We start from the raw sequence: 27,432 nt of genomic DNA, 5'->3' as shown, positions 1-27,432 counted from the left end.
GCAACCATTATGAAACAGAAAAGTATAAAAGTTTTATTTTTTTTTTAATTAAAGCGAAGGAACAGGTAAAGCTCATATTAAAATATTATTTTTACCTACAAGGACTGGACACTACAGAGCAAATCGAGCTGGTCTTTACCCCAACCTCCACACAGGGCCATATCTTTCTGACTTTATCAGTTTTGCCCTTTTCCTAGTCTAAAACCTGCAGGTGGAGATCAGAATGCCCTGAGGTTTCACAGAATGGATACAAACAGCAGTAGAGTAGGAGTGCCACCCAGGAGCCACTAAACTTGGACAAGTCACAGGAGCTTAAGATCTTTGGCGCTGAGCTAAAAACTCCCAAGTATTCAGACTAAGGAAACAGGTGAGAGACCAGCCCTTCCTGTTATGATATGTTTCCCATATTCAGTTGTTATAGTGTTAGCAGCCTCAGGGGTCCAGCCACTCTTGAAAGGTCATTTGTATAACAGCGTTGATGTCCAAGTTCAGAATCTGTTCTGGGAGAGGAAGCGTCAGGTCACCTGACTTAAGATTGAGAAGAAGCTCAAGATCTTCTCAGTCTTCCCTGGGAAAGGGAACCACAGATGACTTTGTACCCTGAGGACAAGGCAATAAAGGACTCTTCTTTGGAGTTGGTGGGGTGATCATTAATGTCTATTGCCAGCCAGACCTTGCACTAGATGACTTACATTTTATTTCTAAATGAAATAATTGTTTCAAACCATGTCTCTCACACAGTAGGGACTCAATAAGTACCAGCCTCAATCTGTAATAATTACACATTACATTGTACTATATTACATTGTATTCTATTACCAAGTATTATATTACATTACATTTCTGCTGCTGTTACATCTATAAAAGCCTGGAAAGGTAAGTAAAGTCTATTTCCTTTCAGATAAAGAAACTGAAGCTATGAGAAGTGAAGTAACTATACAGTATTATGTGGGGTGAATAACCCAGATCTGACAGAGCTGAAATCCACACCTAAGGAAGGATGCACTCGCAGCACTGCAGGTAACACCTCCAGGTTTCCTAGGAGGGCTTCTTCTGATCATTACTGGCAAAAGAGATAGCGCTGCCCTCAGAGTACTATTCACATGATAAATGTAAATCTACTTGTCACTTAAATTGTAGACTTCTACACCTGCTAATAAGCAATCTCACATAAATACTTTAACCCTTTTAGGTTTTCTTAAAAGGAAATATCTTTTTTTTTTTTTCACTGAAGTTGAAGAGTACCTTGATTCTAGAGCAGTATTTTAAACCTGCAGTCTGCAACCCATATTTAGTTTATGAAATCAATTTTGTGAGTTACAATCAGCATATTTTTAAGAAGTAAATAGAACAGAACACAGATCATCTTAACTACAAATGATAAAAAAGCTTTCTTTTCTTATTATAAATATGCGTGTATATTAAGTTACAAAGTAAAATGTATTTCTTACTATGGGCCATGGTTGAAAAAGTATAAAATCACTCTTCTAGTTTTTTAGTGACCCTAACTGGACACACCCGCATGGACAGGTTACAAACTGCCATGACACACCTACAAACATATGCAGAAATATTTTATGTATCTACGGTTTTCCAGAGAGTTGGTTGCTTTTAAGGAGATCTGTAGCCCCCAAAAGGCAAGGAACTAGTAATGGAAAGGTGCAGTAATATAATAGAAGAAAATAAGAACATGTGAATTTTTGATCCTTAATGGATATAATGCTGAAAAACTTATACCTATTTTACACAATTAAACATGCCCATACCAGATCGCCATTTATTTCTATTTATTGAGAATCATTTTTGACCAGCAATCTGGCAAAGCTGGGGTGACAGAGAAGAAAAATTTTTGTGGATGGAAGAGTAAATTCCACACAGTCCTGACAACCATAATGAAAAATCACTATTTACATTCTATGTAGATGAATATGTAGTTCATTAAAATTCAGGAAAATTTTCTAACTGTAAAGTTTAACCTGTAGGCAAGGGAAAAACCACAAAATAAAAAGAATGGAAAACAACATAGGAAGACAAGGGGGTGGAAAACCCTAAAAAAACAGTTCACTTTTTATTATTGAACACAAATAGACCTCTCTAATCTCACCTGTGTGAAAAGAACACTGATCTGATTGAGTCCTTCACTGTCGTTTCTTAAATCATATGCAGAGCTCTAACAAGTACAAAAAGAGAAGATACTCAAGTTCTTCCTTAAATATAGGGAGTCCACTTTATACCACTAAGACTTATATGAAAAAAAAGTAAACAGTGTGGAAAATGATTGCAAACATTTTGTACGCCACAATTTCTTTTTTATTTTTACCTCAGGAGAGAGGCAAAAGCTGGCTTTGATAAACAAGGCTGGATCTTATTTCTCCGTTTCATTTCCACAGGTGGCACCCTATGAGACAAAAATAGTGTCAGTCAGAAAGCAGGACCGGGCAGCCACCCAAAGGTAAGCAAATGCCCTGGGAACGCACTTGGTGCCACCAAGAGAGGCCTCTCAGGCAGGAAATACGAATCCTCACAGCAGGCCAAGGTATGACGGTACCTTCACCAGGTCCTGCTTGTATTTGCGAATTCATGGATGCAAGGCAAGAGAGGTAGAAAAGGCTGAGATGATTAGCAACCCACAAGTAATTCAAAGAACAGTGAACCAGAGGACCCTCTGAGAAGCACTTGGATTACTGCACTATGGAAGCCACAATCTGGCTTGCTTTTTACAAGTTCCCAAAAGCCTGAGAAACCCAGCTCACACCAAGTGCACAAGCAGGACCTTCCTGTCACATCTGGGATACCTACTAGCAGCGGATACCACAGAAACACTAACCTGAGCAGGTTCCACAGACCCTGCCTTGTGATCTGGTGACTCCACGAATCACACTACTTAGAGTCATATCTAACTCTCCTCTGTTCCTGACACAGGTTAGGCCCTGTGTGTCTCCTGAATGGAGCAGTTGTCTCCACAATTTAAAAGGGTATTGTGAAACAAGACAGAAAACAAAAATAAATGAAGGGGATAGGGTGGCAGGATCCAGATTTAGCCAGGAAAGAGGAAAACAGCTTAATGTAAGAACATATTAATGATCATCAATTATCTGAAGAATTAATCTAAAAAGAAAACTAATCACTTTTCTTATATAATTCATAGGATTCAAACTGGAAGAAACAGTCTAAACTCTTCATGAATAGACTCAATTTTCAATTTTGGAGGGATACCAAATCTTCATAGTTAGAACTGCTAGGTTTTTAAACCATAAGGCTAGTAACGCCCTTATGCAGAGAAACATCTTTTGTGAATACCACAAATGGCAAGAATTCCCTGATTTACATGTAAGGAAGATACATAAATATAGTGGACCGGCACATCAGGTCACAAAAACTAAATTATATTTAGAGGACAAGATGAAGTATACTATCTGATGTCTAAGGTTATTAAGAGATAGAAACCAAACTATTTTGGGTTGTAAAGACAAACTTCGGGTGGCTTTAAAAAAAAAAAAAAAGACAATAACCTGTCTTAAATAGTTGTTAAGGAAGCAAGTTCACAGCACAAATACCCATCTGAGGTAACTGCCCAGGGTACTTTCTGTAACTGGAGTAAAGTGTTAGCTTAGGAGTGACATGAACACCCCTCAAATTCTGATGATAAAAGACTGCTCAATTCAGACCCTTTTCATTGACTTCTTTATCATTACCCCTGTAACCAACAATAAAATTTGTAGGGAAGTAGCAATCTAGTAAGCTTCTTGCTTTTTCTTCTGTTCTTGTTTTCCATTACTAAGTGTGGGACAGAGACAGGATGTGGCAGAAATGGAGGGAGATTCCTGTGGTATAATTTTCATGTAGTGTATAATCAGACTTCGAATTCTCTAGCACATTTAAATCCAAAGCCTAAAACTTACAGCTAAATCCACCCACCTGGCACTGGGTTTTTTCCAGTGACTATATGGTTAACTTCCTTCTATGAAAAGCATTTCAATTATTTTGTAGTCAGCCAGTGATGACATTAAATGCAGAAGTAGCTGTTTTTTTATATAGTGAGCACAGGCTGGAAACATGATCTAGGATCTATTATTGAAACACTGGCAAAGAATACTAAACTTTGTCCAAGATGGGAAGTTGTCATGTGATTTATTTTGACATAGACATACACTACCACCCACTTAGGATTTAAAGGTCATCAAAACTTTATTCCTAGACAAAGGATTGACAAAAGAGAAAAGGATAAAAAGCAGATTGTTTTAAATAAAGAAAACCATATGTAGTGTCCACATTTTATCAACAATCTCTTAACCAAGCATTTTAGGCTCTAGAAGTCAAGTACCATAGAGTCCATGTATTCCATCAGTTCAAAGAGATGAAATATTATATAAAGAATGTTATATCTCAAAGATGGGCAACACCACTGCTTCATTAGAAAGTCAATAAAATGTGTTGCTTATCATTTTTAAACTGTTAGAGATAAAGTTTACAAGATACTAGAATGGTAAAAGTTTATAATGGAAAGCGAAAAAAGGTTCAAAATGATGCAAGGGTTTGTAATAGGTCCCTCTAATAATTTGTGTGTCTGTGTCAAAGTTATTTTTAAATAGCAAAAATGAAAACTTACCAATAGGCATTTGTTCCCCATAATATACAATGCAGCACATAATACAGGAAGACAGCACTCAGGAATATGGCCACGAGGTACCCTCTCATGGCTGGCCCACCTGAAACAAAAGGAATGAAGTACAAAGAAAAAGCAAGAATGTTATACAGATGGATTTACCCCAATGGCTCAAATTTAAGTGTTAGTGAATAAACACATAGAAGGGGGAAAGTAGAATAAAAATGGTATAGGCCTATTATTTTGGAAATGCCAACTAAATGGGCAGAAAGAGAATTTTTTCCTGTCTCTCTTCATCCTCTTATCTTTAATCAACACAACATAATGTATGTGTAGACCACAAAACAGTTCCATAGTTTCAAAGCTAGTGGCTTCCCTACTACTTTCTCATGTCAGATAAGAAAAACTTTCATTCAGAACCAAATTTTACACATCTACTCTATATTCAAAACTTTTTTCAATATCTATTTTCTCCTTTAATAGAAAGTAAATATATGCCTTAAGATGTAAATAAACATTTCATTTCTTCAGTGATCAAAATGACTTTTAAGTGCTACAAATTATAATTTTTACAAGTTTTTCTAATTTTAAAAAACCGAGAAAAAAATCTATTAAAAATATTTCCCAAACCCTCAATTTTAATAGCCTTTTATATGCACCTATTTGATTTTTCAATATCATAGCACAGATAAATTCAGCTAAATACTTGTTTACTTTTATATTAAATGACAGTATAGTTCATTGACATTTGCAGACAAAAAACTTGACACAATTCTAGAATATAAATGCAAAGAAAAAAAGAAAACCTTTTAGAGAATACATATTTTTTAAAAAACTAAAACATGTTTATTTACTTCCCATTTTTGCTTCAAGGACAGAAATGAGTAAGTTCTCATTTTCACATGTAATTAAAAGCAAAAGACAAATTTGATATATATGTGTGTGTGTGTATGTATATGTATGGTTCCATAATAGACTTTCTATTTCAATGCATGTGACTTTAAACATGTATACTGTTTCTTTACATCTCTTATCAAGTTCTGGTTTGTCTAGACAATTGCGAGCACCACAACTCTCACTCCTACCCATATCTGTTAACCTCAGTCAGACTGGTTAGATACATTTCGAAATAATGTAATGCTGTCTCCCTTTTACTGGTAACATAGATAAAAATGGAAATCTTAAAATCTTTTGCCTTCATAAGTAGAATACACTAAATATAATTTAACTTTCCTTGATAATGAAGGTCATCTTAACAAATGTCATTATCGTGCTGGGCTCTATGAGAGTTGAGACCTTCTGGAGCTGATGAGGGTGTAGGGCTGTTTGTTCCCCTGTGGTGATTATCTGGTCAAAATTGCTGATCTTGCCACCCTTATTGTCAGCTGTTGTTTCTCACTGATATTAAGACAGCTACTGCCCCCACATGCCACTATTATAAATTAGTTAAAAGTGAAGCCTATGTCAGGAGAAAGCATATAAATTAAATGAGCAAAATTTAGTTTACACATACTTCTAATTTAGTATACATCACCCCTATGAAGAGTCAAACTGGTTGGAAATCAGAAGACAGGGTTCATGGCCGATCTCTACCTAATTCCCAGCCTGGGGGACCTTAGGTAAATCAGTTTACCTCTTCCAACGTCCTTACATGTTTACCAGTGAAAGCATACAACCTACCTCTTTGGGCTACTAATGGAAAATGACAGGCATCTGGCACAACATACGACACAAAAATATGTGCTGAGTATTTTTGTGTATGTATTTTATTGTAGTTTGTCTTCTAAACCTAAAGTTTAGGGAAAAGACTGTTCCGTGATGTGACAGCTGCCAGACCCACAAGCCAGACCCAGGTCAGAAGGGGGAGATTGTTTACTGCAAACCCCCCTTAGAGATTGCTGATCCTAATCAATGTTCATTCTGACATAAATCAGCACCCCCTTCCCCTGCCTCCCACTAAATGCTGGCTCCTGAACAAGCTGTTGTCTTGACCTGGTCAAGCATATCATTCCCCAAACCTGGTAGCATTCACATACTAGTACCCATGACTGTCCTCTCCACCCTTTTTTACCCTATATAATTCTTTGGCACTTGCCAGGCGGGCACGGGTATCCATTTTGTCTTGCAGCCGCCCGCAACATGCCTCCTATGTAAGTTTCTCTTAATAATCTCTACTAATTGCCAGACTGGAGTTGCCAATCACTTGTTTCTCTGGTCCTTCTTTCTTTGGTCTTTCCGCTTATGGAGGTAGATTTTCAGTGTCAGGGCTTTTCCCTGGGTCTGTGTGTACTAACAATTGGCAAGCCAGCCCAGGGACCAATGAAATGGGCTTTAGGAAAAAAGCATCTGTGGGAGAAAGATCAGGCTGGACATCTACATCCATGCGGGGAGGGGTGGCCTGTATACCAGATACATCTGGACTGCTGTGAGTACAGGGATACCCCCAAAATGCCAACTGGTCTCATGCACTTGTTTGAGGAACTACACTGTGTCAAAGCATAAAAATTTATGGCCAAAGCTGTAGGCTTATCTCTCTCATGGGCAGTTTGGCAGGACACCAACACACCCAGTTAGAAGCAGAAGCCAGGGTTCGAAAATTAGAGGAAGAACTAAAACTAGAAAAAAGATATTAGAATGTCTACAACTCTGTTAGCATCAAGACTGGCTGAACATTCTGGCAAAAATAGTAAAAGGAAAGAATGCTCCTTGGATTTTGGTTTCAATTACTGAAGGGGGCAGATATCAGACAGACCCCAATAGAAGAGCAATTATTGACAATGAATACAGTGCTCCTGCAGGTGGAACCTCTTACTAAAGAACAGCCAATTACAGTAAGAGCTTCTCTTCCTATCAAAGGGTGGACAAACATGTTCCCCCACCTGCCTCGGCCATAGCTCAGCCTCCTTCAATGACTCAATAGCATGCCTACTTAGGAAAGAAGAGTCCTCTGTCAAATAGTCCTCTGTCTTTAGAGATTCAGCATTTATTAAACCCTGTTGAATATACAGACACTCCAAATGCTCCTGCTCTTCCTTATCCCTGTGTCAGCCCCTGCAATCTGCAAAGAAGGAACAGGGAATATTCCAGCTAGAACCTGGTATAATGACAGCTCTAGCCTAGATAATCCATCTATCCGGACAGCAGTTGCCATCCAACCATCCATTGACCTATCTGGATGGAAATAGGAACAAATTACAGTAATCACTGGGCTGAATTAAGAGCTGTGTGGTTGGTATTCATGCATGAACCTTGACTGCTGATCCTGTGTACTGACAGTTGGGCCATTTTAAAAGGAATGACTTTATGGCTTGGACAATGGAAACAAAGGGGTGAATAATTATGAACAAACATTTATAGGGACAAGAGACGTGGAAAGATATTTGGGCTTGCTTACAAGAGTACGAGGTCCATCTTACCTTCCATGTCCCTGTCCATAAGGCATATAACCTCCTGGTAACCAGGAAGCAGATACCTTGGCAAAAATACACACTTTAGCAACTGACCTGTCAGTTGATGCTGCAGTTGGGGTACACTGAAAGAGTGGGCACAATACTGCCAAAATAAGATGATGCATAGCTAAGGAAGCAGGGCTGCTTTTAAAAATACAGTGACCTAGTCAGTAATCGAATGGAGGCTCCATGTTCCATATAACCTACAGGCAGCTGACTTGGTGGAATGGAAAAATGGTGTCCTTAAACGAGAGATAAAGTTGTTAAGTGGAAAACCCACTTTGGCCTGTGGACAAAGGTGCTTTCCCAAACGTTAATACATTTAAATGACAAGCTTGTGGGGCCTATTGCTCCATATGTCAGGCTGGGCACCCAGACTGAGGTACCCAGTACAGTAAAGATGTGGGAAAGCAAAGGACACAGCAATAGTCCCCGTGCTTGCCATGGACTGACAAGCTATGAGAAAGAGGGCACCAAGCCCTATTGTCCCTAGAATGAGAACCATTTCTGCAATGGGCTGTCCTGGTGGGATAAGTCAGTTACTTCACAGCCCCAGGTGGAAGGGAACTGCTCAGTCTCCAGGGAATCCTGTTGCCCCAGTGCAACCAGGACCTGTGGAAATGCATTATGAATAGACCGGGACAGACACTATTGAAAGACGGGGGAAGATAGCCCTGGTCTGGCATATTCCCACCCATATCTACTGCCTCACATCTGTAAGCACCATCTCCCCCGGGCAGCATGTATGGTTTACACAGCCTGGACAGGCTCCAAAGACTGAGGCCACATTAACATATAAAAATCAGGCTATAAGTGTAATTCTGATAGGTGACCTCTCAAATCAAGTCCCTACTAAACTAAGTATTTATCTTTCTAATCCTAGATTTCTGCTGTTACACTGGCATCCAGTTTGTCGTTCAGCCACCTAAGACATGTCTCATATGTAAGTGTTCCTTAACATACTCTATTAGTTACTAGACTGGCGTGGCAACCTGTTTCTTTGTTTTTTTCTGCCCTCTGCCCACAGAGGTAAGATTTCAGTCTTGGGGCTCTTCCCTGGGTCTGCATATACTAACATGAAGTCAGTTGTTGTCTTTTGCTCCATAGTAAAATGCATGGAAAGCCAAATTGAGACATAGCCTATCCTTAATGCAGCCTGTGTTGTATTGTTATTGGCCTGACAGGAAGATGTGATTGGGTTGTTGCTTTGGCAGAAAGCCCAGCATCCTTTGATGGGAAAAGGAGCAAAGCATGTAAGGGATATGTGGATCTACATCCCCTCAGGCCTGTGCCTCCTCTTTCCATTTCGTTCCATCTTCCTCACTCATTGTAATGTATGCTATCTTCATGTATTAGGGGTTATTTTTAAAATCACCTTAAATCATCCTGGTGAAAAGAAATAAATTGCATATTTAGTGAGCTAAAAAAAATCATATGGTTCTATGTTTCTTGAAAATTAATTGGTAAAATCCAAGTGATGGAGAGAATTAAGGTTTGGGATTATCAGAGTAAAAGTTCAAGACAGTGAGGTATTCGGGATGTTAGACGTACCACTGAAGTGGCTAACTGAAGATTCGGACAGACAAGATAGGTAGCCCAGAGCCTGGCCCTTACAACATGATCAACAAATGTTAGCTTTCCTTCCTCCTCTTGTGCTAGGTGAATTGAGAAGAGTCAAGGAACTGGACTCCAGCTTGGTTCTAAAAGGTAATTCATCATATGTGATAGAGGTGTTAATATTAAACACTTTGGCCAGAGGCCATGAGCCATGCTTCAAGATGACAAGATAGAGGGCTATCAGTGCTGACAGGGAGCTGATGTGGACTTGGTTTGTCTCACACCTTTGACTGAACTGACCTCAGCAAAATGGTTTGTTTTATGGTTTGTTTGTTTTTTGCCATATAGATATCCAAACATGAAAATAGGATATGTTTAGTACTGTCTGTCCTGGAAGGCATTTTACCATGGGCCAAAACATTTACCAACCTACTTAAATATTCAAATTAAATATTGAAGACTCTACTCATAATAACATCATTTATGCAAACACTCAACAAAGATGACAAGTTATCGGCAATTTTTAAAAAACCTATTTACATCTAAGATAAGGCAAACACTCATTATTTACAATTCAATTTGCTTATCTGTTCCCCAAAATACACTGTTTGGAAAATTTATGTATTGTTTCACAGAGCACGGAAGTATTAGTAACCGAGATTTCTATTGTTTTTCATTCACTAATATGTGGTTTAGCTGAAAACAAAGTAGTGTGAGAAAACATTCTTTTTTCCTTCAAAAAGTAAAATGAACCTACTCTTGAAGAGCCACTGTATACACTACCTTAGAAAAATTTAGAAAGCTTAGCCACTCTCTAGTATGTCACAGGCAATTCAAAGGGTCTGTGTTCAAGTTACAGAGTAGATTAAGGCCAGCCAGGATATCCTTGTGAAAAACATGTATAGTTCATCTGTTTGCTCACAGGAAAAAGCTTCCACAAATAAACAAAATCTCTAATTATAATTTTATAAATGGTATGACCATTTTACTTTGAACAAAAGCACTCTAAGGAAAACTAGTTAGAATTTAATATAGAATGCCTGCTTTTAAAAAAAAAAATGTTAAGGCCCTTCAACATAGCTTCATTTACCAAAACAAACAAGTTTTCTAGGTCTTGACATTAAACATGACAGATGCCTACTTAGTGGCTGCGGCTGCTCCTAAGACCAGCCTTAAGACATCCATTACAAAGTTTATATCATAAAAGCAATTATTCATGTAAAGTGTAAGTAAAGGGCATCAAAGGAGAGTAGGAGTGAGATTTGGCAGAGATCAAATGTTTATTTCTTCTTAAATTATGACCTGTAACTCAATATACGAATAATCTACATATGCCAAAGTGAGCTCAATCTTGGCAAAAGTTTTTCCTTCTCCTTAAAAATAAAAGCATATTTTATTTGTGTGGAGTTTAAAAGTTCATAAAACACTTGTATGTCCAACACTTGATGAGAGAGGCAACTGAAAGTTTCTGAAGTGAGTTGTCCCAGGTCACGCAGTTTGAGAGACAGAAATAGACTTAGGGTCTGACCACTTCTTTCTGACGGTTCTATTCCTGGTATCATCCTGTCTCTCAAAAAGGCCTGAGAGGAACTCAAAAGAGAATTCTAATTAGAGAATTCTAATCTATAACTTCCTGACAGTGCTTTGCTGGCGGCTGGAATTTCAAAAGGATAAATGCAGATATTGGCGAAAGGGAGGTGGCTGTAGGGCAGCATTCTCCAAAGTGACATGGCAGGTCCAAGGGTCAGCACCAGCTGGGCGCTTGTTAACATGCACTTTCCTGAGCCCCTACTTGATCTGAATCCCTGGGGCTCAGGAAAGTGCACTGAAACAAGCACCCTCCAATCTGATTCTTATGCATACTAAAGTTTAATAATCTATGTTCTAGGAGACTCAAGAGAACTATGGAGAGAAAAAGAAAAGAAATACAGAGACCATAACAAATATTACAGTGGTCATCCTACCTGACTGAAAGCTCCATAAAAGAACTATCTGTCTTGTCTATTATTTTATTTCCAGCACTTCTAACAATACCTGTCACATAGAAAATGCTAAGTAGATAGTCGTTGAATATAGTTACAGGTCCCATAACTAGATGCTTCGTATTAACTTTTTATCCAAAATGCCTAGCACGTGGCAAATGCCCAATGAATAATGGCTAATTAGAATCATTAAGATATATGAGTGTTTGGCCTGTGCCAAGGCCTGTGATAAATGCTTTTGGTGTGTTATTTCATGTAATCCTCACAACCATCCTGTGAGGGGAGTGGTAAACTTACAATTCCCATCTTATAAATGAGGAAAGTGAATTTCTGAGAAAAGCAGTAATTTTCCTGAGCTGATAAGTATCAGAACCAAGACTCTAGAGCCCATGCATTATACTGCCTCTCACCTGTAAGCTTTTACAAATGTACTCAGACCCATCCTTTTGATACTAGACTAAACCTTACAGAACGTTTATCTATCCCACCAGCTCCTTAAGCAGTATCGATTCTAAGGATTGGTGAAATGGAGAGAAAGGTTATAGTCACAAGCTGTGCTGAAATAAAACCCTATTATTCCTCCCAACCTCATTCCTCGGAATTTCAGTAAATCCATTATTTTTCTCTCCATGGTTCTGTTGAGTGTCCTAGAGCAGTGATTCTCAAACTTTAGTATGCATAAGAATCAAACTAGAGGATTCTTGGTTTATTCAATGCACACTCCTGAGCCCCTGAGCAACCATGATAGCACTGCTTATAAAAACAAAATAATAACCTATGGAATGATGCTCGAAAATAGTCATTTTTATTTTTAGACTCTACTAATTCTTCCTCAAAACAAAAGGAGCTTGTTTTTCCAACAACCTACTAGAAAAAAAGTATGTTCAGCAATAATTCTGGAAATATTATTCTCTTCACCAGGTACAAAAACCCTATGGGTATTCTCAATCAATATCACACAACAAGGAAGAAACACCCTCCACATTCTCGCATGGAACCAGCCTGCCTGGCCTGTCTGCCCCCAGTTTCCTCTAGACCTGGCTGCAGGCGCTCCATAAAGCCCATCTGTAGGCTCAGCCCCACTCCAGCTCTGGGGCTGATCTTGGCCTGAGGAGCCCTTGAGTAGCAGCTCAACAGTTTGGTCAGGTTCCTTTTTGACCCTGGACATCTCATCTGCCACACCTGGGTTCCTGTTGCCGGCTCCCAGAATCATATCCAGTTTTCCAATATCTGCATTCTTTTCTCTCAGCCGCCCCAGGAGCTCTGCAGCCCAACTACCAATTCTTTAGTAACTAAGGATCCTGCCTTTTCTCATCCACTCTGTCTCCTTATGCTCTCTGCTTCCTCAGTGACGGGGGTTCTGCTCTTCTGCTCTGTCACCTCACACTCAGGGTGCTGCTGCTCAACAGTAATGCCCGATAGCCTGCATCTTTGTGCATATTAGAAAAGGACACCTCCTCTGACACCACACAACCCTGTGGGCACATATCTTGGCATGGGCAGGATTTCAGCCACAACTTACCCCTTTAGCCAGGTTACCCTGTTCACAGCTTATCATCACAACCTTACCAGGTGGCCCTGCTGACATCCTGTGTCCACTCAACCCTCGAAGAGGCCTACTCTATTCAGATCTCCACCAGCCCTCAGCTCACACTGACCCACACCCAAGACTGTATGAACTTGGCCCACAGATCTTATACTCTGCCTTCTTTCCTCTTTGTATTTATTGCTCAGTTTATGACTGTTCACATGCCCATGTGAGCATTAGCTCCAGCTCTAGCTGTGTATTAATGTCTAGATTTTTCTGGTCCAGCCCCATGGGTCTCTTAAGCCTCCTAGAACTAGCCATCTCCATATAGCTCAAACCTTAAGGGAGAGGCAAAGGACCCCACCGTGACAGATGTAAAGTCCCCAGTCCTCTTTAACTCATTTACTACCCCTCTTTTAAGTGTGGTCCTTAACATGAATTGGATGATCCAAATGTGTCTATAACCTCATTTACATACCAAAGACCTCCCCCCTCTGGTGATGATGATCCTGTAATATAATATAGCACAGTTATTAAGTACTTACTAAGTGCCCAGCCCTTTGCACACATGATAATGAAAGCAGGGATATTATCATCCCCGTGGACGAGGGAGATTCCCAGAGCAGTGGCCAGAATTCGAACCCAGATGTGTCTCTTTTTTAATTGTGCATTACAGGAAACTATAATTACTGTATTTTTAAACTATAACATTATGAACTTAATATATTCACTTAATAGCTTTTTTAAGTAAAGCAAGGGAATGACAAACATTAAATGTATGCATTTATTAAAATATACTTAGAAACATTATATGAAAACCATTCATTTCACAATTAAAGAGATGAATCTTAAGGAATCAGTAGTCTGGTTAATGGGATTTTGCTAAAAGGACCTACAAATGCTTAATAGGCCATAATTACATAAAATAGCATATGCAAAATTAAATAATACACAATATTACACCTGAAAAGGCTACATTTAAATCTGAAGGGTTGAGCTACAGCTATTTGATACAAATTAAGGGGGAAAATCTGACATTACTGGGTAACTTAATACAAAATTATAAGTTGACTTATGGGCTTTCCCCCCAAAAAATCAATTTATATAATTTCAACAAACTGGACCAACTGTACACATTCTGGCTAATTTCTAAATACATCATTTTTTTTCTTCCTGCTAGGTAGAAGACCATGTATATTAACTTTCTTTCTCTCCTCTTTTCCCAATTCTTCTGCTAATACAATGATAGGCAATTAGTTCCTAAACACATACACACATACTCTTCTCTTTCGGTCCTTCTAGAAAAACAATGTTTTTGCCAGATTTTGTCCTCAGCCTATTTAGACATATTTTCACCTAATTAAAAGCAAAAGCTTCGCTGCCAAAGCAGATGACGGAATCCTCCTCTAAAAATTGGATGTGCAAAGAATACAAAAAGGACAAAAATGACTTTTCAGCAGAATTTTATTTTTTAATAGCACAGCAGGATAGACTATTTCATTCAGCTAATAGTATACTATACTGGATACTAAAAATAAATGAACTGAAGTTCCTGTTTTCAAAATTTATCCCTTTAGACTCAGCTACATTGAAAATACACAAAGAAGCTTTTAAAGAGACTTCTTATGTTTCTACTGTTTATTCAGATTTTCTCCCAGAGATCTATTTCTTCTCCCAAAGTGAGCGTTTTTTTCTATTTTTTCTATTAATATCCCATCAATAAGACGTCCTTCAAAAAGTATTATATAGTTAACTTTACTAAGATAAACATTTTTATATAATAAAATTTGCCACTTTCAGGTGTATAATTTGAGAAATGCATACAGTCATGTAACAACCACTGAAATCATACTAAACATTTCCATCAGCCCCAAAGTCCCCATGTTCCTCTTTGCAGTCAGCTCGCTTTCCCCAGTTCCTGGCTCCTGATCTATTTATCACTGTAGTTTTGCTTTTTCTAAAAGTTCATATAAATGGAGTCATACAGTATATATCTTATTTCTGGCTTATTTCAATTAGTATAATGCTTTTGAAAAAAATGTCCATGTTGTTGCTTGTAGGAGGAATTAATTTTATTACTAAGTAATATTCTATTACAAAGCTATACCATTATTTTTTATCAATTCACTGGCTAACAGACACTTGGTTCCTTTTCAGTCTTTGGTTATTGTAAATAAAGCTACATTGACCACTCAAGTACAAATCTTTGGGTGAGCTTATGTCCTCATGGATCATATAGTAACTATATGTTTAAATTTATATGAAAATTTTATACTGCATTCTACCACCTATTTCTGTAAAACAGATTTTCTTCAATGTCTCGGTTAAAAGGAAAACCTACTTAAAACAATTCAAATTATTGACACCATTGAATAACACAAACCACTGGCAGAGGTAAGAATTGATTAATATATTAATATTTAGCACTCATTATGCACGTGTACTCATCTATTTCAGGATATAGGGAATGGAGTTCACAGTCTGGTGAGGGAGCTAAGTTACACTGTTTCAAAATGAGTATGATTATCTGCTGTTAGAAGAAAAGCTAAATATTTTAGACCCCTGCTTTTCGAAGCGTGGCTCATTGACCAGCAATATTGGCATCACCTGTAACTTGACAGAGATGCATAATCTCAGCTCCACCCATTGATCCACTGAATCAAATCTGCATTTTAATTGTGATGTGTGTGTTTGAGAAGCACCATTGGAGGTCAGAGGAAAAAAGGAATTGTGTGCCATTGAGAGGATTTGGGCTTCACAAAAAATAGTTTTTGAGAGGAACTGGAAGCTCATTCTAAATTCCAGGCTATCTCTTTTAAAAGTCTCTTGGGCTTGACCTTTTAAATTTTCCTATCAGCAAGATTTTCTCTGATGAAGCTAGTCAGACCCACTTTGAAAATAAGTGGCTTTGAGAAAACTTCCCCTCACCATTCTAGGGTATGTTTGCAGTTTCTTTGTAAATTCTCTAGATATTCTTATTCCTATATTGTTTTCAGTCTTATCCTTCCATTTACTACCAGTATGACTATGATACTACCGTTATTTTTGAGAGGACTCCTCTCAGGTTACACCTACAGGACACACTTCATTCTGCATCGCCTTCTGATTCACCTAAAAGTGCCAGCTGAATCATCCACCAAACTTTATCACCAACATTTCCAATTATTGCTGTTTACAATTTGGCCCCAAGTATTACAGATCCTAGAGCTGGAAAGACCGTTAGAGTTTAGGCCATTTAAACAGAGTAAGGTCTTATGTCATCGTATTATAAAAGAGTCAGCCAAGATTTAGAAAAATTTTAAAGTTGCCAAAGTTTATCTCACTTATAAGTAGCAGCATCAGTAGCACAGAAAAACATCCTCATGTGGATTCTCCTCCAGAACAATTCCAGTCTCATCGTGGGAGTGCAATAATAACCCACTAACTAGTCTTCATTTTGTTCCAGTCCTCTCTCTGATCTCTGTGGTTTTCAATTTCTGAACTACCTTTCTTTGGATGGCATTGCATTGGCCTGGGTCTCACTCTATCTTTTCTGCCTGTGCTCTAGACCTTCTCTTCCTCATCACACTTTAATGTAGGTGTTCTCTTATCTTAATCCTGTTTCCTAAACCCATGTTCTCATTACTTCTCAGCTACTAGCAATAATCTCTAATCTTTCTTCTATTTAAACCAGCCCACATGCTGCACCTAGCATAAAATCCTCAAAGCCTACTTCTCATTTTGTCACCCACCACACAGGAAAACCTTCAGTGGCTTCCCAATGTCTGCCAAATAAACATAAAATCACTCAGCCTGGCATTTAAGGCTTCTATAATTTGATCTCTGCATCTTCTCATCTTCTTCATTCCATTTATTATTTGTAGGTAGCAGCATAATTATGTGTTAACTTTGCCTGGTTGACTACCAGTCCTTCTGGGTTTGAGTCTCAGCTCTATCTCTGACTAGCTGTATGACTCTGGGAAGTTCCTTAACTTCTTTATACCTCAGTTTCCTCAGCTGTAAAATGGGAATAATGGTGCTACCTAATAAGTAGTAGATATAAAGCACTTAGGTAAATGTGGTAAGGACCCTCCTAATCTTGTCTTAATTCTTCTTTTAAAACTAATGAAGTATTAGCTGGCCATACACCAAGCCCTCACTAAAATCCAATTTCATAACATCCTGGTAAAGATCCTAAAGAACTCCTGACATCATGTGAATAGCCTCAAAAAAATTAAGCTTCCATTACTATGCTAGCTATTACTTCTGCACATTCATTTCAACATTTCAAAGTATCTGTGATAGGAAGGAAGTCTTATTCACCTGCTTCTGAATATAAAATAAAAGGCATTCAAGATAGTAGTAATTCATTAGCAAAACTCATCATAGAATTAGGCCCTATTTCTGGCTATAGAAGCCAACACCTTTTTACATTTTTCATAATAAAACTGCTCTGCGTCTTAATAAAAACAAATAACCCAGATTTGTAATCAGCATATCAAATTTATGTCTAAAAACAAGAAATAAAATCAAGAACTCTACATATAATCTGAGTTAGCAAATAGGTTTCATCTTACACTCTGATTTAGATTTATTATAATATTGAGAATGATTCAAATATTGTGTTCTAGGCCCAGAATCAAATAACAGGGTCATTCAGCAATGTCTAACAAGAATGAAGCGTTGAGCGCTTGTCAGCCCTAGACTAGAGAATGGTGGCAGAAGAATAATCACTGCAACAGATGGCAATAAAGAGTTTAAATTTTCTAAACATTTATGTGACAGAACTGTTTTAAATGCTTTAGATGTATATCCTTTTAATCCTCAAAACCACCCTTTAACATCTCCATCATACGGATGAAGGCACTAAAGCCCAGAGAAGTTATAATGTACCCAAGGATACCCAAGTGAGTGACAGAGCTGAAACGTGGACTCAGGCACACACCAGAATCCATGCTCTTCACTATTATGCTCAAAATATTTCCATGTTCTTGATGCCGGGAGATGTAAAGACTGACAGGAAAGGCAGTTCCACAAATCACCGAGAAGATTATAACTCAGATTCCATTAAATGAAGATGTTTCTGCCAGTAAGAAACCTAAAGATCCAGCCCTACCTCCAGCCTAGGTTCTCGATCTCAGCAGTTCTGCAATCCTAGTGGGAAAGGTCTTTGAAACCACTCATGAAAGATCTCAGTTTGAATGACAAAGAGCTCAAGAGATTCTCAAAGACTAAATCCCAAAAACATTGTAAATGTCCATAGTTGCCAGTACCACCAAAGTCTAAAGTTCTCAATCAGTTAAGTGTCCTTCACAAAACAATTTCCAAAGTAGTAATGAAACAAACCTGCTAGTAGAATAATTCCTGAGGAATCTTAACAAATCAGAAAGACTAAAACATGGAGCTACGTCCTAGTAGACATTAAACTCCAGAGCTTTCTCAGAGCAAGTTCATAAATTGCTATCTTAAATTTGCACATGAGATTTCAGGAATACTAAAGAGAATATGTCTGAAAATTATATCAACGTACTTTAATGAAATTATTATTTATTGTAGCATTTAAAGACAGGGGGCTCTCTCGTTCGCTCTCTTTCTGCCACCACCCTGGTTCCGCGTTCTTTACACAAAATACCTGGTGAAGCCACAGAAACCATCCCTGCCACAGAGCAGGAGTTGCCACAGCTCCAAGCTGAGACAGGGTCTGGATAGTGATGAATCAGTACTGGAGCTTGAGGAGCAAGATTCCACACAGGCAACCACATAACAAGCCCGGGGCAGCAGCAGCTGAAATCAATGAACTACCAGTCAGTAAAGCAAAACAGAGCTGGAGGGAAAAGAAGGCACGGAAGGCTATGTCCAAACTGGGTCTTCAACAGGTTATAGAGGTTACTAAGGATCAGTATCTGGAAATCTAAGACTAGCCTTTTTGTTAACACAAAGCCAGATGTCTACAAGAGGCCAGCTTCAGATACCTACATAGTTTTGGGGGAAGCCAAGATCGAGGATTTATCTCAGCAAGTACAGCTAGCAGCTGCTGAGAAACTCAAAGTTCAAGGTGAAGCTGTCGCAAACATTCAAGAAAACACACAGATTCCAGTTATACAAGAGGAGAACGAAGAGGAAGAGGTTGATGAAACAGGTGTGGAAGTTAAGGACATAGAAATGGTCATGTCACAAGCAAATGTGTCAAGAGCAAAGGCAGTCCAAGTCCTGAAGAACAACATGATGATATTGTAAATGTTATTATGGAATTATCAATTAACCATCTAAAAACAAGGACGCTTTTTTGGTGTTTCAAAATAGTAACTGCAGCTTAGTTTGAAATTTGTACTGTTTCTATCATTAATAAAGTTATGGCTCTTGGGGGTGGGGGGGGTGGGGGGGACTAGAGTTCATTCTATTGAGAAACAAAAGCCCAGAGAGGGCAATGCTTTGCCCTAAGTTACACAACTTGTTAATAATAGCAGTGTAGAAAAGAGTTGGGATGCATGTAATGTTCTAGTTAACATCCAAGTTTTCTTACTCTTTCACTTCCATATTGGCTTAAAACAGTCCCAAGAAAGGCCCATTCAGATTGAGAATAAAAATATTTAAAACTTCAATAGCTCAATTTCGAGGTATGCTAAAGAGTCATCGGTTACATTGAGTCTCAGAGATCTTCTGGCCACAGGTTAAAGTAGTAAGAAATAAATTAACAGGCAGCCGTATACAAATTAAAGTCACCTGCTAGAGGTGGAAACATTGTATCATTGTATAAGAACATTTCAAATGTTCAAACTTCCATCTAAGAAATCTGAGACAATGGCAGTGTTGCCTTTACTTACCTGCACTTTTAAGGAATCTGTTTCCCAATGGCCCTCTGTTCTAAAGGTGAAAGATGCTGTGAGGGTGCTGGATGCTCCGGAGGCTGTGTGCTAAATTGTCGGAGCTTCTCTACTAGAATTATCCAAGATGAAGGCTGCCCTGCTTCTTCACTTGCAAGTGCTGAAATAAAACACAAAGATAGTATGCTTATAAGAATGGCTCAGCTACCCGAGAAAAATTTAATCCATTTAAAAATATTTTAATGAAAATACTATTTTAGTAAACTCACTCCTGACCCCTCCCCAAAGTGCTTTATAAAATGATGAAATTACTAAAAACAAAAAACTCACAGCAAAACCAGTAGCATATATTACATTATATATATTACATATATTATAAACAGTTCATGACTGTTTAGCTACAGGGTTCAGCTCAGTCTCCTTGAAAAAAAAAAATAATATTCAGCTCAATTAATCTAAGGCAACCTGGTGATGAAAGAACCATCTGTCTTATTTTTCAGCTTCTCTCCACATACACACAGCTTTATTGTTAAATGTGGAGGTGAGAGAAACTGTTGCTCTGAAAATCTTCCGAAGAGGAAGGGATGGGAGGGAGAGCAGAGAATGAGAAGGGCAAGGATTATAAAAATATCTACAAGAAAGTGAAGGGAGAGGAAGCGAGGGGAAATTAGTTAGAAGGGCAACTAGTTTAAGAATGTGCTGTGGCCACTTCCTCATAAAATTTTTGGAAAAAAAAACTCAAAATGCTCTCGCTACAGCTTTTCTTACACAAGACTAACCCTGATTTAAAAAACAAAACAAAACAAAATAAAAAACTGCATGCTCTGTATTTCTTGTATTAGTAAAAAATGTTATTTTTAAAAAAATTCTTAGGAAACAATTACCAAAAGCATTTCGCTTTTGAAGAGCTAAGACCCATTTAGAAATTAGAAGGCAGGCCACAGTGCTCTTTAGTGGCTATTATTATAACACAAGTCTCCACTATAAGACAGAATTAGGAACCTTAGGAACCTTAGGAAATCATGGATAATGATAAATTTGTGCCTAGCATCTTTCTCCCAAAATGTATAGAAAGTACAGCTCTTCTCTCTAGAGGACATACAAATGGCCAGCAAATATATGAAAAGATGCTCAACATCGCTAGCTATTAGGGAAATGCAAATCAAAACCACAATGAGATACCATCTCGCACCTGTTAGAATAGCTATAATCAACAGGACAAGTAATAACAAATGCTGGAGAGAATGTGGAGAAAAAGGAACCCTCATACACTGCTGGTGGGACTGTAAATTGGTTCAGCCACTATAAAAAACAGTATGGAGGTTCCTCAAAAAACTAAGAATTCATCTACCATATGATCCAGCAATACCTCTACTGGGTATTTAACCCAAAGACTTGAAAACCCATATCCAAAAAGATATTTGCACACTGATGTTCATAGCAGCATTATTCACAGTGGCCAGGACATGGAAGCAACCAAAGTGTCCTACGATAGATGATTGGCTAAAGAAGTGGTGGTACATATATACAATGGAATATTACTCAGCCATAAGAAGAGATGAAATACTGCCATTTGCAACAACACGGATGGACCTTGAGATAATCATGCAAAGTGAAATAAGCCAGACAGAAAAAGTTGAAAATCACATGATTTCACTTATATGTGGGCTATAAACCTAAAAGTAGCACATGAACAGGACAAACAGAGACTCATGGACATGGACTATAGACTAGTGGTTACCAGAGGGGAGGGGGAAAGAGGAGAGGAAGATAGGGTAAAGGAGGTCAAATATATGGTGACAGAAAGAAATCTAACTATGAGAAGTGAACACAGTGTAAACATATATATGCCTTACTGTTAAAGTGTACAGCTGAAACATTAAATTTCATTAACCAATGTCACCATAAAAAATAAATAGATGGTAGATGATTGATAGATAGATAGGAGAAAGTACAGCTCCTGGGTTTCTTTCATCTTCTACCCACAAATAGTCAGCTGGAGTAAAGGCACAATCACAATTTTGAAGCTGGAAGGGCTCTTTAAGATTATGTAGTTTGAATAGGTGGGTAAAGAAACCTCAATGTCATACAAGATACAGCTGGGCGGAATGGGGATTTAGTTATACCTGGAGAAGCTAAATTCAAGGGAAGAAACTAGACAGCCCACTCTCATGTTTGGATGGCCTTCATAAAGAAGAGGCATTAGCCAGGTTCTGAAGGCTACCAGGTGGGTAAGCGATGGCCAGTGAATGCAATATACAAGAAGTTGGGTTTGAGCTCAGTACAGAACTTGCCAACAATTAAGTCGCCTAAAGATACTACGTGTTGCATTGTTGGATAATGAGTCACTTGTTTGTAAAGATGGTCTTTTCTAAAAACAACTTGAGAGGAATTTGAACAGCAGTGCTTAATAAACTTTAATGTCCATTGGCATCTCCTGAGCATCTTGTTAAAATGTCGATTCTGATTCAGTAGGCCTGGGTGTGGCCTGGGAATCTGCATTTCTAGCAAGCTCCCAGGTGATGCCAATGCTGTGGGTCAAGACTGCAGGTCTTGAGTATCAAGGATGTAGCTTGATTACAACAATTAGAATGTTATTTAAACCAATTATTTCCCAAAGTGCAGAGTCTTCTAACCACATGACTTCAAAAGTCCTCTTCACCCATGATTTGGGGCAGATGATTAATAAATAGGTTGAATGGTTATTAGCAGGGTTTTGTGAGTCTACACATTCAAATTTCCAAAAATGTTTGTATCTTAGTATCTTGCAGTACCCCCAGATCATATTTCTGAGCAATAACTAATTTTGCACAATTCTCAGAAAGAGATGTTTCACTTCCATTTAAAAAAAAAAAAAGAACACCTGTATGTACATATGGAATAAATTTGGTTATTTACACCTGTTAAAAAAAAAAAAAAAGAATGATGCTCTTACTCCAAGGTTGGCAAATAATTAAAATCAAACTGTGTTCTAATGAATGAATGAATGAATATATGCATTCAAAAATGCGATTGTAGTTTCAGTATTCTGCAGTTAACAGAGAGAAAGTATGCTTACAAAGTAATGTTTCCCAGTGATTTGTGTTAAAAAATGTGGGTCTCCAAAGGTAGGGAGGAGGGAAATCTCCCAAGGCTAAAATTTGTAGGCTTTTTTTTTTTCAATGTAGAGCTTTCCATTATTTTCCTAAGCCCTGGAATTTCATTTTCCTACCACCCATCTGGATCATAAAAATTCCTTCAATGCTTCAAAAGTCCCCATTTCTTGCTTGCTCATATTTTGCTTTGTTCCCATACTTATCTAATAAATTTGGGCTTGTATCAGTTCAAAATCCTATTGATGTCTTTCCTGAAGAAATATGTTAATATCTGAATACACAGACCCTTCTTCAAATTTTACAGTATCTTTAGGTTTATCTCTCAGAGTAACTAAATCCACAACTAAGGAGAAATCAGTTTTCTGCCTTTCCTCCAACTCTGAAAGTCCCCCTTCCAATGAGTTTACTGTTTTAGTTCACTTAAAAGTTATAAGAGGGGGAGGGGGAGCAAAGAAAAGTTATAAGTAACATTCCATCTGATTTACAAAAGCCCTTTTTTCAAACTACTTATTATATCAGTTTATTCTGATTGAGCTTAGCTTATTCTGCTCCTTTGGCAGTATCATCTGTTTGTTAATTCCTATTTTGCTGTTTTTGAAAGAAAAAAGTGAGTTAACTTGAGGGTAAACAATCAGATAAACCAATCAAACCTTAAGATTGGAGTGTTGGAAATCTTCTTGCTTTCCACAGCAAGTGAAAATATGTGATAAACTTATATTACTAGCCATCAGATGATCCTCTAATCATCCTTTGGGGTACCTTAAAATTTATTATTGGGAGGGGGGAGATAAATAGGGTAAAGGGGGTCAAATATGTAGTGACAGAAAGAAATCTAACTATGGGAGGTGAACACACAGTGTAAACATATACATATGCCTTACTGTTAAAGTGTACAGCTGAAACTTATTGGATTTCATTAACCAATGTCACCATAAAAAATTAATTAATTACATTTTTAGAAAATTATTATTGAAACTAAACCAATACATGAGACATATATATATTTTTAATGAAGTTATACAATCCTAGATTTACTTCCTAACGTAGTAGTAGGTTAATCTTTTCGTCAAAGCATATCGAGTCAAATTTATTTCCTGAAAAAATTAACTCTGAAAGTTTTCACCTTCTGGGGTAACTTTGTTGAATTAGTCAATAAACAATTTCTCAATGCCTACTTTATGCCAGAGATTGTTCTGGGTGCCAAAGATACAGTAGTGAAGAAAAAGTTAACAATCCAGGAGAGAGGCACTTGTGGTTCCACTAGAAACTGACCCAGGTGGGGAAGGACAGGGAGTTTCTCTGAAGAATTTGAGAGAATTCTAAAAGAACTCCTTTGAGAAAGAGTTAACCAGATGCAATTAGGGTGAAAATGAAAACATTCTAGGCAGAGGAAATAGCATTTGCAAAGCTTCTGAGGTGAGAATGAAAATAGTACACTAAAAGAATTGAGGCTGCTGATTGTAGGAGTGATCGAAAATAATAATAGCTGATCTTTGTTGCATGCCTACATGCATGGACTCATAATCCTCCCGACAGTGCTGAGACAGGCAATGTTATTCTCAGTCTCTGAATAAAGAAACTGAGGCTTAGAGAAGTTGACTTGTCCAAGTTCTCAAAGCTAGAAGCTGTTAAGGTAGGGTTCAGCTGAAGCAGTCTGCCACTGGGTCTTTATTCTTGATCTGTAAACTAATAGATGGCTTCCCAGGAGCCATGTCAACTTGGGGCTTTCCTCATGTTCAAGACTTATTCCACCAACTTCCAGTTTTTACAGAATGACATCGTGAAATAAAGATGCATTAGAACAGCTTCCGTCTCATTCTCAGAGTCTTGATAAATTTAAGGTTCCTAGTTGAAACTTATTCCCTTAGGAAATATTACATGGAATTTTTTATTACAAAAATGTTAACAAAAGTCCAAATGTTAATATAACAAATGCCCGTGAACCCCAAACCAAAATAACCATATCTTCTCAGGGATTTTTTTTCAAATGTACATTTTTCTTCCCCTCCTTACCCTGTTCTTCTCCCAGAGGCAACCACTATCATGAATTGATAGATAGCCAGTCCATTTATTTTTTATACAAACACCCACACACATCCATACACATTATATGGTATATACAATATTGTTTTCAGTAATGTTTAACATTTAAATAATAAATGTGTAATATTCTAAAATTTGTGTCTTTCACGCTATACTTTTGGTTTTGAGATACATCCACATTGATGCATAAAGATCTAGTTCATTTTTCAAATATAGCACAAAATTATCTATCCCCAACTAGTAGACATTTAGGTTGTTTTCAGAAAATTGCTTTTCTAAATGTCATTTTGGAGCCAAATTTTTTCCCATCAAGAAAAACCAGTTTACAAAGCCACTGAATCTTATAAATTGCTAGAAATACTTTCAAATAGAAATTTCATTTTTTTAAAATTTTATTAAAATTATTGAGGTAACATGGTTAATAAAATCAAATAAGTTTCAAGTGTACAATTCAACAATAAGTTATATGTATATTGCATTGTGTGTTCACCACCCAAAGTTAAATTTCCTTCTGCCACCAAATATTTGACCCCCCCAACCCTTATCTACCGTCCCCCACTCCCCTTCTCTCTGGTGACCACGAATACACCATGTCCATGAGTATCTGTTTGTCACGTTTGTTTGTTACTTTTAGTTTTATATCCCACATATGAGTGAAATCATATGGTTCTCAACTTTTTCTATCTGACTTTTTTCTCTTAGCATAATGTCAAGATCCTTTCACATTGTCACAAATGGCAGTATTTCATCTTTTCTTATGGCTGAATAATATTCCATTGTTTTTAGAAATTTAATTTTTTTAAATTAAATTTATTGGGGTGGCATTGGTTAATAGAAATTTCATTTTAAATACAGGGTTTCTTTTTTCTAAAACATAAACCTTTAATAATTCAAGTCACATAAGAATACGTAGATATTTAAAATACTATGAATCTCTGAAAAGGAAAAGTTAATAGTATTTTAAATGAGAAGAAAAATTTCTAGAAAAGGACTATCCATAATAATCCTGTTGAAAACAAAACATATTGAAGAGAAAGTAGATGAAGAAAATCATCTTACAACCACTTTCTCTTCCTGATAACCACACTAACTGGGCAAACAAAACAAAACAAAACAAATAAACAAAAAAACAGTGTTTGAGCAAGAAGAAAAACGAACCAAAAGTTTCTCTGGAATGCTTTGTTTCATGTTCTGGCCAGAAAATAATCCAAGGTGCAACCCCACGAAAAGATAACCAAATTTTTCTTTAGAATCAAGAGTTTGGAAAGTGCCTACTATGTGCCAGAGTCAATGTTTGATAAAATGTAACAATTCAATAAATCAATAAAATGCAACCATTTGATCTTGAAATGGTTACACCTAAAAACAGTGTGACTATAAACAATGTTTTATTTTCATTAATGGAAAATTTTAACTCAAGAACATCATAAAAAGATTTATTGCTAAGTATAAACTAGAGTTGAATCTACAAATATGTGAAGACCCATCTATGGAATTCCTATTATCTTTAACATTATTTTCTATAAAAAAGAATCTAAGAAAACCTCAAAAGGCAGATGTTTTAAAATATGGATAACTGTTTACTAAGGTTGGATTCTTCATACTATAAAATAAGCTAGTCTAGAAAATGCAAAAGGAAATTTAAAGAGGTCATTTCTCTTTGGAGGGAGGGCAAAGTCTCTTCTCCTAGGATATTGCCAAAGAAGTACATACTATCCCCAGGAAGGTAAATTTAAAAAATAATAATAATAATTGGGTTTCTGATAAAAGAAGGAACTCCAGCACACTGGAGGTCACAATGGAGTCGGCACATCTGGCCCCAGTTTCAAAAACAACTGGTAAAATATTTTTGCACACTCCATAGGCAAGCCAAGGAGATATCACTTCTTCTAGATCCCTGACTTTCAGCCCAAGAAATGCTCCTGGGCTTAGGAAAACCTTCCCAGGAAACCCCTCCCAGGCTTCAGGAGGCAGCCGTGAACTCAACTGGAATTTATCCTACCAATATTTCATTGAAATAACTGGCCAACAAATGGGGCAGCACTGTCATGCATTTATCCATCTGTCCATCCATCCATCCAACAGGTATTTATTATCCATCTGTCACATGGCACAAGATCTCAGGGTGCAAGGTCTGTCTGCGCTGAGCGAGCACACATGTACTAAAGGCAAGTCCATATAGCCACACATTTAAACAGATAATTAAACATGCCAAACACAACCTCTTAACTACGGGTTTAAAGTGCACTCTTTTATTATTTTTCAATTATATAATGTGTATTATACAGAATACATGATTAACTAAAACATGTACCTTTTTTGCATTACTCCCTCAAAGTGAAAAATATAAATATTAATATAATATAAGT

At 37.4% G+C, this 27,432-nt stretch overlaps 1 protein-coding gene across 5 annotated transcripts in view; it reads right to left on the bottom strand.

Annotated features, from left to right (window-relative positions):
* ST3GAL6 (ST3 beta-galactoside alpha-2,3-sialyltransferase 6) overlaps positions 1 to 27,432 on the bottom strand; it is a 66,773-nt gene that overhangs the window by 25,833 nt on the left and 13,508 nt on the right. For 3 of the 5 annotated variants that reach the window (XM_015593008.2, XM_015593010.2, XM_015593007.2), the window contains exons 2-5: positions 19,926 to 20,085; positions 18,734 to 18,885; positions 4,610 to 4,709; positions 2,321 to 2,398 (exon numbers count right to left, since the gene is read on the bottom strand). In XM_015593008.2, coding sequence (XP_015448494.1) covers positions 2,321 to 2,398; positions 4,610 to 4,709; positions 18,734 to 18,863 — 308 coding nt within the window. In that variant the 5' untranslated portion in view covers positions 18,864 to 18,885; positions 19,926 to 20,085. Of the gene's footprint in view, positions 1 to 2,104; positions 2,171 to 2,320; positions 2,399 to 4,609; positions 4,710 to 18,733; positions 18,886 to 19,925; positions 20,086 to 27,432 lie in introns of those variants that run through there. The other 2 variants (XM_025050100.1, XM_015593011.2) reach the window with 2 other exon arrangements.

The sequence above is a fragment of the Pteropus alecto genome, unplaced genomic scaffold (genome assembly GCF_000325575.1).
Source record: "Pteropus alecto unplaced genomic scaffold, ASM32557v1 scaffold164, whole genome shotgun sequence".
Taxonomy (NCBI): Eukaryota; Metazoa; Chordata; class Mammalia; order Chiroptera; family Pteropodidae; genus Pteropus; species Pteropus alecto.
The sequence above is the reverse complement of the archived record's forward strand: the minus strand, read 5'-3'. Positions and strand labels throughout refer to the sequence as shown.